This window comes from Drosophila albomicans, unplaced genomic scaffold (genome assembly GCF_009650485.2).
Source record: "Drosophila albomicans strain 15112-1751.03 unplaced genomic scaffold, ASM965048v2 ctg37_pilon, whole genome shotgun sequence".
Taxonomy (NCBI): Eukaryota; Metazoa; Arthropoda; class Insecta; order Diptera; family Drosophilidae; genus Drosophila; species Drosophila albomicans.
Genome location: NW_026263666.1, coordinates 112261 through 126216, shown reverse-complemented (window position 1 = coordinate 126216; position 13956 = coordinate 112261). Strand labels below are relative to the sequence as shown.

At 31.9% G+C, this 13956-nt stretch overlaps 1 protein-coding gene across 4 annotated transcripts in view; it reads right to left on the bottom strand.

Annotated features, from left to right (window-relative positions):
* The window catches only part of LOC117573248 (protein pangolin, isoforms A/H/I/S), a 41479-nt gene extending 31616 nt beyond the window's left edge, over positions 1-9863 (bottom strand). Inside the window, exons 1-4 of one of the 4 annotated variants that reach the window (XR_004572691.2) lie at positions 9181-9779; positions 7641-8056; positions 6816-6864; positions 4405-4502 (exon numbers count right to left, since the gene is read on the bottom strand). Coding sequence is in view for 3 of the 4 variants with exons in the window: in XM_034256311.2 (XP_034112202.1) it covers positions 4405-4502; positions 6816-6864; positions 7641-7805 (312 nt within the window). In the remaining variant the exon portion in view is untranslated. Of the gene's footprint in view, positions 1-4404; positions 4503-6815; positions 6865-7640; positions 8057-9180 lie in introns of all 4 variants that reach the window. The other 3 variants (XM_034256311.2, XM_034256312.2, XM_052008363.1) reach the window with 3 other exon arrangements.
* Positions 9864-13956: the final 4093 nt, after the last annotated feature.

Here is a 13956-nt window from a genome sequence, read left to right as displayed (position 1 = left end):
GCCACACGGTAAAGGGGTTTCTTTGATTTACAATCGAAGCTTACAGCTACATTTATATGAATTATTGCATTCGGTACTTATCGACAGAGTAATCGGCGCTAAACCAATTTTTGAATAAATACTTTTAACAACAACATTTTTATAAAATGATTACGTAATCATTGTCCAAGACCCCTCCCTCCCCATGTAATCAAACATAATCATTTCCTTAACCCCCTCCCACCCCCTAAGTGATTACGTAATATATGGACAGCCCCTTAAACATTGGAAACAATATTTATATGTAAATATGTTTTTAATATTTCTATAATGCCATAAGCAAACCAAAGGAGTCTACCAGATTACTAAACACTTGTATGAGTTTAATACGGTTTTATTTATGGCTGGGAATAACCAAATAAAAGTGCTATAATATTAAAATCTAAGATCTTAAAATTGACAGTACTCGAGTATGTAATAATCAAATGAAGGTAGTCCTCGAATTTGACCACCACCCTTTCTGTCCTGTCAGACGTAACAATTATATATAATAGTATTAAAACTCGAATTTTGCTACCAACATAATATCTATTCATTTCCAAGTTAACAAATTTTTACGCCAAAATTATTTCATGAATACGTTTTATGTATATGTAATATATCGATACACAAAGTACAACATTTGATATATTCTAATATTTTGTTTTCACTAATTTTTTTTATTTAACTTTTTTTTTGGTAAACATATATTGTTTTTTTTTTTATCAGAATTGGGTAGTATCTCAAATTACGCACACACGACTGTAGCTAACGTTCCAGTGTATTTATAATTTAATCGAATTCAAGTATTCAATCATTTTTGCAACACTTTAACTAGAGCCTGCAACTTGTGTTGAATCTTATTCGATTAGCAAACAAGCAAGAAATTTTTATGGCGACAATATCCCAAGCACATATTATATTATATATATATTTTTTTTTATTTTAAATTTCATATATTATACATATATTATTGCGACTACCCATATTAATTAATGTTATTTCTTTTCACGAAAAAAATGCTCAGACGCTTTATATTTTTTAAAATTATCGATCGTGATTCATCCACATGCATTCCAGTACTTAAGAAATATCTTATACAATATTTATCTGATCGCTACTAAGTTTTTAGAAATCATAGAGCATAGTAAAAATCTAAAACTAATTTAATCTGCTGTTATGTTATAGATGTTCAGACTGAAAGCTGAAGACAGACGTGCCTATATCATATATTGACGCTGATCAGAAATATGCTCTCTTTTTCGTGTTATACTTCGCAAAATGTAAAGAATGCATATTTTTCTAAATAAAAACAAAGTTTGTATCATTAACGTTTCAGTATATATCGGAGTCGATAGATTTCTATCTATCCTTTTTTACTTTGAATTGGCACAATGATATCTATTTGGTTTTTTCTGTTAGAAGCATCTGAAATTGTTTTCGACAGGTTCCTTTTATAGTTGAAAGATCTAATAGGCGTAGCAATTATCAATGAGTTTATATATATTGTTAATCTATAGAAAGAGTTTTGTTTGAACCTTTTTTTTTGGTGGAGTAAAAATTAATTAAAAAAAACGAAGCTTAGACGGAAAAACATTTTACTTAAATGATTCTGTATAAATGAAATTGGACGCCATTGTTTAAAAAAAATAAATGCAGCGGAAAATTTGGGGGTTGTTCTATGTCTCTCTCATTATAAGAAACGCCAGAACCCAGGACGTCGGTACTTTGGGGGGTGGTTGTTGGCTGAGGCTGCTATCACTGGGAGTATGACATGTAGCTGGGGTTGCTTTGCACTGCTTTTTTTTTAGATTGCTTCCTGAGCTCGTCGGATACTCAGACGAATAGTACGTATGCTTTGATACATATATATGTGTATATGAGTGCATACAATATATACGTACATATATGGGCCAGAATTCAGGTGAGCGCTGGTGGTACTATGTCTCTATGTATGTGTGTTTGCGCCTGAGTGTATGAGAGTTCATAGATTGGTATTGTTTTTATACGTTAGCCAGAAAGAGACAAAGTAAAAGAGAATCTCTATATGCACATGTGTTTTGTGTGACGTTATACCAAGAAGTGGCAGATAGTTTGTATGTGTACAAGCTGAAGCTTGAAAGTACTACCACAAAGAACACCAAACGATTTCAGAAATAGCAAAAGCAAATAATATAAGGAACTGCGTTGCTTAATGAGATTTAAAATCTTATTTATTTTCTTATACACAAGTACACAATTTTAACGGATTGTGAATTTTGAAATTTTTATCCAGCTTTTCAAATAAATTTCACAAAAAATTTAAGTTTTCAAGATTTAAATTTTTGTCCAGCTTTTCTTTCATCTTTTACAAAAAATAAATCAATTTAAAGGATAGAAATTCGGTTTACTTATTAATCTTTCATTCTCATATTAGGACACATATATAAAAATATTTGAATGTACTGAATTGTCGAAGACGTAAATTATAAAGAGCCAGGTAATAAAATACTTGGAATATATTAAGGAAATATATTTTTACAACATTAGCTTGAACTAACGGTGCCGGAAGTGACTAGAACCTGTTGATGCAATACCATATACCATACCATATGTTGTTGCCGTATTGGCTTAGGATGTTTGCTGATGTTATTGTACTTAATCTTTCTTTGTTATCATTGCCCGCAATGGTCCCCTGACCTCAGCTTCTTTATTCGACTTATGTTTGGGACAACTAATACGAAGTAAATTGAAAGAAAAATGCCGTTAGGGAAACATCCGTACTATAATGGAAAAATTCGCCTGCCTAACCTTCACTTCTTGGGCTTAACAACTTAGACTAATCAAATAATTTTTCGCAAACATTGGGTAAAAAGCAACAAAACAAAATTAAATTGGCACTAGTGGTGTCAACGTATCCGTTTATTGCTCGAATCTAATATTTCAGTTTTTACACTTTGGAAATGTATCTTTTGTTTACCAACCAAGTAAGAATATTACAGTTCGAATGTGAGATATTCGTTATTCATTTTCAATAACATCAAACAGTGTGAAAACGGTCTTTTTATACCCGCTACCCATGTGGTAGAAGGGTATTATAACTTTGTGCCGACAGGAAATGTATGTAACAGGTAGAAGGAGGCATCTCCGACCCTATAAAGTATATATATTCTTGATCAGCGTTAACAGCCGAGACGATCTAGCCTTGTCCGTCTAATAAGAAAGCTACAGTCATTTTCAATGAAAGCAAAATGTTGCAGTATTGTTCTTAAATTTCAAGAATATAAATATACCGAATAAATACTAGAAATATTGCGGGAGTGGATATGTCAAAAAATCGAAAACAAACTTGATCTCCGTGCTAAATTAAATTACAGATGCTTTCAAAAAAAATATTACTCTGAGAAATTGTGTTTCATAAGGACACACCAACGGTCATAGCGATATCGTCTGGGTTACTGACGCTGAATAGGGTCAGTTAGATATATTTGTTGGATGCATAAAGATATAATACCCTTTTACCCTACGGGAATAAGAATTATTTATGTATATTTGGAGTCAAGTGAGCCATACAGTCTGTTCCTAAGAGCTCCTATATATTTCAATAGGCAAATAATATAGGGGTAACTCCATGACGGAATTTGTCCCGTGCCGAGACTCTTTACATTGAAAATAACATTAACATTAACGTACATACATGCGGCAGGCCTTCTGTTGAGGTTACATAGGACTACAGTTGAGAGTGCTCGATGTTGAGATACCCGCTACCCATTTGTAATAAATATTCTGGATTAATAAACACCAAAATTACTCAACTATATCGCAGGGTATATTTTATATATTACTACATTGAAAATATACCATAGAGTATATATTGTCAGCTACAGCAAATAACCCGTTTGCAATACTCATTTTTTTACTGTACAAAAGTAATTCTTAAATAACTTCCACAATTCTTAACTAATCTAACAAATTTAAATGTTTTTGGTTAGCCGATATAAAAAGTTGCCAATGGTGATTTGGAGTGGATTAAAACGTTGGGAAATGCCGACATCCTTTTATCAATTTGTTAAAAAGACTACATTAGCAAAAAAAAATGATAATAATCATTTTACATCGTTTTTAGTTAATTTTTACCCCACATAATACTTATCAAACAAATTGACCGCGATGAATATATTATTTATAATATTATAAAGACATTTTCATTGCGGTCAACGAACTTAAAATTGTTTGTGCCCTTATTTGCCTAATAATTTTACATTATTAAAGAATATAATATTTTTAATGGTTTAATAAAAACACTTACTGTAACTTAAAATGTAGTATATATGATTGTCTTTTACCATAGTTTACTCTTACTAAAATATGTATTTGTATTTGTATTAATTAAAAAACATTACTCACCATAGTTACGGGCAATCCACCAGGTGCGCCATTAGCATATGAGTACGGTGATACCAAATATCCCATATTAAAGGTATGAGTATGGGGCTCAAGCTTATCTGAAAGTAAATAGTAACAATACAAATGAATAATTTCACCTTTCAACCTTAAATATATGAGTTTATTATGATAATGTTCTTGTACTTAATGTTCGATTTCTCTATAAAAATATATTTTAGGTATCATTTTGTTTTCCGCACTTCTTCAAAAATTTCTTAATTAAAATTTGTGACTAAGATATTTTCTAACAACGTTCTTATCGATAGTGTTCGTCCACAGCCTGCGATTTCAATAGGTTTATTGCAATAGTTTAAGCTACATTTTGTAATTTTCCTGATACGTTTTAAATGTTTTTAAAAAGCGTATTATTTTTTATTATTAACAAAATTATTAATAAAATCATAATCAGATTAGAAAATCAGGATTTAGGTCACATATTCTACTTATCCATTTGAAATTGTTTGATTTTAAAATTTAATACTCTGTAAGAGTATTGATAGTTATCAATTACATACACAGAATGCACCCTAAATGTAATATATGTGCAAAAAATTACGTTTTAAAAGTGTGCTGATTTTATGTAAATGAAGGCATAACCCTTGCTAATATAAGACAAAAAGTAGTGCATATGAAAACAAAAAATATGGAATACAAAAAGGCAGCAATTTAAAGAGAGCAGCATGATAAATCGACTATTGCAGGAGTTACTTCAATCATTCATAATAATTTTACGAATGCCTATCTAATCCACATTATGTTAGTTAAACCAATATAAAAAGTATTATTGCTATTTTTTTTGTTATAATTGACTTTGTACTGATATAAAAAACAACAGCAGAACAATCCACATCGGTGTCAGGCCCTTTAGCTTCGACAGCTTTTTAGTTTCAACATCAGCTGCACGACGAACGAGTCCAACCAATTCTACGAAAACTCATTAATTTTCAAGGACTCCAATACTAAGGTAGAAATACTTGGAGATATGTATGTACGTATGTAAGTATATGGCAGTGTGTATTATGTATACACAAAAAAAAACACATTTATGTGTACATATGTACATATATTTTTACAATCATACTTAAATTGGTGCCTAAAAAATTATACTGATTGTGGAAAAGGGGAATATGGAGTTTTATGCTAAGACGAAATATATTTGCACGTACATATGTATGTTATGTATCAAACAACTAAAAAGCCCATTATGTTATGACTATGTTGCTTACAAAAATCCTATAATACAAGAAAAAAAAAAATATTAATACAATTAACCAAAGTAAAGTTGATTTTAAAAAGACGGTTTTACAAACTTAATGCCCTCTACATCTATCTTTTAAAACTAATATTACCAAATTTGGTTGCTAGCCCTTCTGGTGTACTTACGAGTGAATGTTCATTGTGTGTTCAATGAATAAACTTGTACTTATATATGTAGTATTAAAGTATGAGTATATATTTTTGGAAATCTAAAATGCATGTGTACGACGTTCACGTTCAAGTCGTATATATGCCAACACATATTCTGGATATGCATACATGTGTCCGTTTATATACGTTTTATTTATTTACTCGTTCTTTTATGAAAACATGCTTGCGCACACAAACATACATGGGTACGGGTACGTACACCCCGCTGACGAACACAAGAAAAAGAAAGCAAAATGTAGCAAACAGAAAACAAGAAATGAAGTAAGTAGCGTGTCGACGAGGCGATCTGCATCACCTTGTTAGCACCATGGAAGCCGGCCGATGTGAACAGTCTCGACGCAACGCAACGCGACGTCGACGTCGACGGATGTTAAGGTTAAAACTCGACAGCGGCGGCAGCAGCCGGTTATTTATCCGACCCACACCAACTATGGCTGAAAGGCTGTGGCTATGGCTGTGTCTGGGCACATGTTGGTACTGAAGAATATGCCTATAGAGAGTGAGATCGATTATGTGCAAACCAACTTCAAGATACTCTGTATTTGTGGGATAGTACTTTTACATGGGTATAATACTCTAATTCTACGGCCTCCAAAACAACTTTATCATCAATATTCATTTTATAGAAGATCAAATTAAAATTAGCCAACAATTCTATATATTATTTTTTTGAGTTAATTAAAGCTAACGGGCTAATTCTAAGAATAATACCTCACTATTTGAAATACACCTCATTGTTGACTTCTTTAATATCAATATGAACAAGAGTTAAAATAAGTCACATTTTATATTTTCTAATAATATTCCTAAAAGCCAATTTAATGAAATAAAAATTGTAAATGATTAAATACATTGTATATATTATATATTGTCAATGTAATTTAATGAAATTCTTTATGATAAATAATAGTAAACAAAAATATATTTTTGTGATATATACTTACTAAATACGGGGCTGTGGCCTGGCCTCGAAACTGTCTTGGTGCCCTTTTCCTGTATGTAAAGTTTGATTATATATTAAGCGAAATTAAATTAGCTAGACACTTAAATTTAATACAAAATAATTCAAGTATTTATTTAACTATATGTATTTATTTATTTTCAATATATTCCAGGTTAACCGACCTTATTGTGTAAAACTATTTTTGAGTGCAATACTTACTTACGATTACTAGTATGTATGTCTCCCTATATAGATTTAAGACTCTTTTTCAAAGGTACAGTTACAAATCGGGTACGTCTTAGTCGGCTATATATTATTTGATATACATATTTAATGCAGTAATGCTCCATGTCACAGTTTAAATCAAATATTTTATTTATATTTAATACTTTTACACCTAAATACTATTCACTTCTGTGATAAAACTTTTAAATAAGTACAAAATATATATAATCGATTGTCAATAAAAATGTATCATTATTTATTAAATACTAATAATAAGCAAATCTATATTTAACTTTCTAAATTTGTTGGTGTTATGCCTAAAGACTTTTCATAATATTTTGATCCGTTACCTAAGATATTCTATGAATCATGAATTTATCCTGAAATCTGTTTTGTGTATAAATTATAGTCTCTAGTATGTGAATTACGGTCCTTACTATTTAAGTATCTGGTTACCTCCATTTCGGCCAAGCCTATGCTTGTTGGTGGTAAATTTAATTACAAACCATAATAAAATCATATTAAATATTATAGTAACGTTCATAAAATAAATATATATTATATATGAGACAATAAGTAATTCAAATTGTTAAAGGCCTACCTCACTTTCAGTTAGATCAATCAAACTTGATTTTTCTTCGACTAAAAGGTTCTCGGATGATATTTTCTCATCTTCGCGGTCGCCTTCATCCTTAAATATCTTGACTTCATCGGTGCTGCCTAAATCATCTCCAGATGATCCATGTCGCGTATGTGTATGTGGCATGATTCAAATCTTGCCCAGCTATTTAGAAATAGGTGACCGTTACCTAAATTATTTAAATATCGCTGACGCCTTGCTTATGATAAATGCATAATACAAATTCACTTCGGATAACCTCAGTAGAATATTATTATTATGTAAAATTGTTTTTCTATCCATGTCGCTCCAGACATGTGCTATCCAAGGATTTGTTTACTTCTGTATTTATCGATGCCAAATATCCATCATGAGTAAATTTTCGCCACGTCGTGTTACTGTAGGATCAGAAATAAAACGTAATATTTACAGATCAATCTCATCATTTTACAAATTTAGAAACTTTATTTCAACAAATTTTTAGTTAGTGAAAAAACAAAATATATTTTATACCAAAATATTTTGCTGACAAGTATTATTGCAGCTATTGCTACGTTGTATTTATATCGCTCTTCGGTTCACATTCTTCTAAAAAGGGGCTATTTCCGTGCTATTTATTGGTTGAAATATTGAGACAACTTACTAACACTTTTATTACTAAAGATTTAAAAACGCCTTTATTCTTGTTTCATATGTTTACACACATGCAAATACATATTCAACATTTAAAATAAATCACCTACTATAATTTTTAAAATTTTAGGAATGTATTTTAATTAACATTTTTACAGAAAATGCTTTAAAATTGCTTTCGATTAAAAACTAGTTAACATTTTAATGAATTGTTTTTTTTATTCGAAGTTCTTTGTTATCGGCTTGTTGTGCAAGCGGCCGATCAGGACTAAGAACGGCAATCGATGATTATAAGTTTTGGGATTCTAGCAGCCTATGCCTCTACACTGTCCCTTTAAATGTTCTACAAATATACAAAAAAAAAAAAAAAAAGGTAAGAATCAAAACATACATACAACAGCACACACGGGTTTGCTTAAGTCGCATATGGTTGTGTACATATCTATGTACATATGTCTATAAAGTATATCCAATAAAGTGAGCGTATGTATGTACTACTTGGTGAAGAAATGCTAGATTTAAAGCACATACACTATTATTAGGGTACACACTCGTAGTAGAACATAACGTCAACTATTAGTTCAAGGTAACAAGCGAACCCAAAACCACGACAACAACAACAAAGCACCGTCACAACACTAATGACAACGAGTTTCTATTTAGAGAAATGATTGTGGGATATCAACAGGTAGAAAAAGAAACGAACGAAACAAAACAAAACGCCGACCAAAGAGAATTCGAAAAATATTTTTTCCCGAAAATATTCACAAACGAACGTATGTATATGTATGAACGCACGTTCATACAAATCATCTTTTATCTTTTAAATAGTTTGTATATGATGAATGTAGTATAAAAAAGGAATATAAAATTCATTGAAGCGACTTACCTTATTTTTAAATGCAATTTAATAAGATTATACGCATTCAATTATATAAACAATATTTTTTTCTCCGTCGGCAAAACAGGTTAACATGTTTGTTGTGCCTTATTGTTTTAAGATGGTCTTGCTTAAGATTAAGGCACAACCAAATAAATAAATTGGTAACCAATCGCATTAATACAAAATTCTTTAAATCATTTACTTTTTTAAATGATTAATTTGCATTCATTTTAGATTTTTGCATACTATTCATACACCATCAACATCAAGTGTGCATGAATTCGCGCGCGCGCGTGAGTGTACATAAGTACATATACAAATAAATGAATATTTTGTATTTGTTCACTTATTCAGTGTGATCTGTTAATATAATATACACTTTATTATTTTTGGTTGATTTATTCGTATTTCATCATTAAAATTATTTTAAAAATAATTTCTTCATATTTATCTTTTATTTTTTTGTATTCTTTGAAACTTTTTCTAATTACACGCACATGCCACCACACACATTCATATACACAAATGAATTGAGACGATGACGATCCCGATCACAATCGCTGTACTTTATACACTTGCACATACCATATAGATACATACGTGTATGTATGCATAGGCTAACACATGGGAACAGATATAATATCATCTGTATTCTTGCATGTGTTTGTTAATTTTCATATGGGTATGAACACATAAACATGCGTCAAAATGGTATATATATATATATATATATATACATATATATATTCGTATGAATGAATAATGTTTAGCAATCACATCAACTTATAAATTATTACGACCCTTTACGAACTAAATATATTTTTTATTGTGTGTTTCTTTTAATTGTATTTGATTACAATACAATTTAAAATATTAAAATACAATTCAATATACATCGAATAACCACGAAAGAATTTAACACGACCGCTCGCCAAGCCTCGCGCACTAAAAACTGAAAATTTTACAAATGCTTCCACAACACATTCCTGTTATTAACAGAAACGACAGTACATTCAAAACGTAATTTTAAACCAACGAGTATTGTTCTGTTAGTCGAAATTGCTCGCTACAGAAACAGCTGATGGCTTTTCGAATTATATCGATACAAACTATTATCGAAATGTTGACTCGAGTGTTATAGCCAAGTTACACTAACCGCACTTTCTTGAAAGATTCTTAAGCCGGATATATAAAAATATCAAAGAAAATTTAATTTAATTAAAAAAAAGTGACCCAGTTATAATCAAACATAAACTTTTTCATTGACACTGGGTTACATCAACTACAATTTTTTATTGACACTACGTCACATTATTTGTTTAATCGGTAAATATTTAATTTAATATTTAAAATTTTACTGTATATTTTAGGTTTTCTTCGCATACAAACTGTTACAAAAAAATCACTCAACAGTATTTACCAAAAATACAACATAAAATCAATTTTTTCCCGAACGATTATTTTGGTCATGAAAACTTACTTATATGTATATGTTCCCAAAAGTTAATTTAATTTTAAAGCTCAGTTCGCGGATGAACGAAATCGTATTATTTCTCGTCTTTTTCATTAACAATAAAACGAGAATTTTTTTAAAACAGGATCTCACACCTTCCACTATCGATAAAATCGATGCTATGCTGAGACTGAAAAAACGTGTACCTAATGCCCCGTAATATGACCGCTCTGAAATGCCAGCTGTTGATTTCTTTTAATTTAAATAGGTATTCGCAGGAAGATCTAATTTAAGAAAGGCCATTTGTCAGTAGAAATGCTGGCGGCTTAAATAAAAACATATACTTCTTACTTCTCACATATTGAATACATATGTGTGTGAGTTTTTTGCGCAGACCTCAATGCCGTCAAATTTTCCTTCCACAACTCAAAAAATATTTTTTCGTGAATGCTACTCAACGAGATTGCTGGAGATTTGTTCTAATAAGCAAAATATATATTTTTTATATTTCATTCATACCTTGGCGCACTTAATTGTCAGCTGTTTGTTGAGTGGTGAGCTCTATATCGTTGGTACGTCGATAAGATATCACGTGGTCACCCAACAAGTGTGTTCGATATTTCTACGTTCGTTATCGATTTTTTTTATTTAGCTCGCAATAGTAAAAAAAAAGGTTTTTACTTATAGGTAAAAACCTAGATGGGGCGAACGTAACACTCGACCTGATAAAAAAAAAAACGAGTTTTTTGGTGCAGTGGAAATAGGCAATGCAGTGGAAATAGGCTATTTCTCAGGGGAAATTATTACGAGAAATAAAATGATTTAGTTCATTTACCAACCGACCTCAAAGAAACAATTTAAATGCACCAATTTCTTTCCTCTTCCTATATTCAATAGAAAATTTGAAAGCGTTAAAATATCCCGAATTGAGTTTACCCTAAAATACCTAATTGTATTAAAAACTACTTACCTTTGGTCAGGTGTTGCCAGAATTTCATGAGCTGAAATAGCTAAATTGATAGAAAAAATATGCTAGAAATAACTAAAAAAAAATATGAAACTGCTAAAAAAATTGCTAATTTTTGTGTGTTACTTTTAAATGGTTTTTATTAAAATCTATGGTGTCCTCAACCGAATCTTTATATTTATCTGATTCAGATATCATTTTTAAATATTTTGTTGGCAATGTGTAGTTATAACAACACATTCCACTTCTTTTGAGTCCATATCTGTAAATGAACATTCATTTTATTAGTGTAAATCTTAGAATTGTAGTTATTAATGTAGCCTACCTTATGGTTAAAATAGCATTTAGAGTTTTCAAATGCCTTCCATTCCTCACTTTAGTTTTAACAAGTTGCACTTGGCTAAATGTGCAATATGCCTTCGTTGTATCTGTCACATCTTAGCGTATCCAATCCTTAAACTCTTCATTCTGCAACCACGCGTCGTGAAAATGTTGCTTATAGATAACTTTCGACATTATCTAACTTATCTTTTAAATATTTCCACCAGTATTTCGCTTAACAGATTCTTCACCGTTTAAAAATTTCACAATTTGTATCTAGCTCATGAGTGAACGAACTAAGTTCGCACATGAACTATAAACGGAATCGATAATGCAAAATTTTTGAGTGAACCTCAAAATACATCCTATCGATATCGCACATGAGTTATAAAAAGGATCGATAATGCAAATTTTTTGAGTGAACCACAAAATACATCCTATCGATAGAAGCGATATCGGTATTATTTAAAAAGTGCCAAAAGTAGCCGAATCTAAAAAAAATGCTAGAATTCTAGCTAATAGCATTTCACAAAATCTTACAGCTTTTGCAGTTTCAAAATAGCTAGATCTAGCAATAAAATAGCTAATATGGCAACACTGCTTTGGTGTAACGATACAACATTTCATCCAACAATGCCTCGTTTTCACAGCACCACATGCTCGGTTCTTATTGCTCCTCCTGTTAAATAGGAGTTCAAAAAGGAATGTCAACTTTTTTCACGGGAGGTTACAACGTGGATTTTTCTGAGTCGAGGAGTTGATTTTGGATCGAGGTTGAAGACGGTCGGCCGGAAGATCGTGCTGAACGATCTTGCCTGTTTTTTCTCGTCGGAGTTGTGTCACGAGGTTGATTCTTGATCGAGGTTGGAGTCGGTCCACCTGTAGAAGAAAAATATATAAAAAGAGAGAGGAAAGTTTTTGGTGGAAAGAGCTGGCGTCTGTAGAGGAAGTTGTGTGCTTATGAGTTGAAAAAGCAACAACAACAACATCAACTGCAACAACAATAAGCCACGGCAACAAGCAACTGCAGCAACGGCAGAGAATCACAACAATAACGTTGCAAGCAAGAAGATTGCCAAGCCTGAGGTTTTAACAGCGGCGACGGCAACAACAACAACGTCAACCCCAGCAGAGAGCGACGGCTGCTACATCCAAAGCAACGGCAGCAACAACCAGAGCAACGACAACAACAATAACAGCAGCAATATCAACTGCAACACGCAACGGCAACCACAACAACCACGACTGCAACAACAACGACAACGACAGCCACGACCAGAACATCACCGCTGGACAAGCGCGGGCGATCGTCGCCGCGAGAAGGCACACGGCGCTTCAACGACGTGGAGAAGCATCCACGACGTGGGATAGTGGGCGAGACAACGCCGCCAACGCTGAGGCAGGAGGAGGAAATCGACTGGTGAGTCCGTTCCAAGCCCGCCCTGTTTCCGACCGCCAATGCGCTACGTCCAAACATCTGCAACTGTCGTCACGTTGCGTAAACATAAACAGCAATTAATTCTTTGGTTTCGAGTCCTCGATATATATTTTTTTTTCCGCCGACCTTTTTTGTTGATCAGCGAATTATAAATGTTGCGAAGTAAATTAAAATTATATTAAAGTAAAATAAATTAAAGCTAATTAAAGTAGAGTACAAATTAAAGTAAAATAAATCAATGTTTTGTTGTGAAATGACAGAGTAGGTGTTGGACAAGAATTTATCCAGATCAACATTTGCCTCTACGGAAATACAAATGTTTGGTTATATTTATAAAAAAAAGTATATACATATATCGACTATATCATCACCTATCGCCTTCACCAAACCTCAAGAGCTCTTAGGCAGGTCAAGGTAGACATTTAAGCGAATCAAGCATACATACATTTATATACATACATACACCCAAATATGCGTATACATACATACATAAATATATCTATCTGTGATCTCTTTACATACCATATATAATTGTCCCTACTCCGTTATTATTTCTTTCTTGTTCCGCCTTGTTTGTTTTATTTGCTTTTGCTTCGAATACTG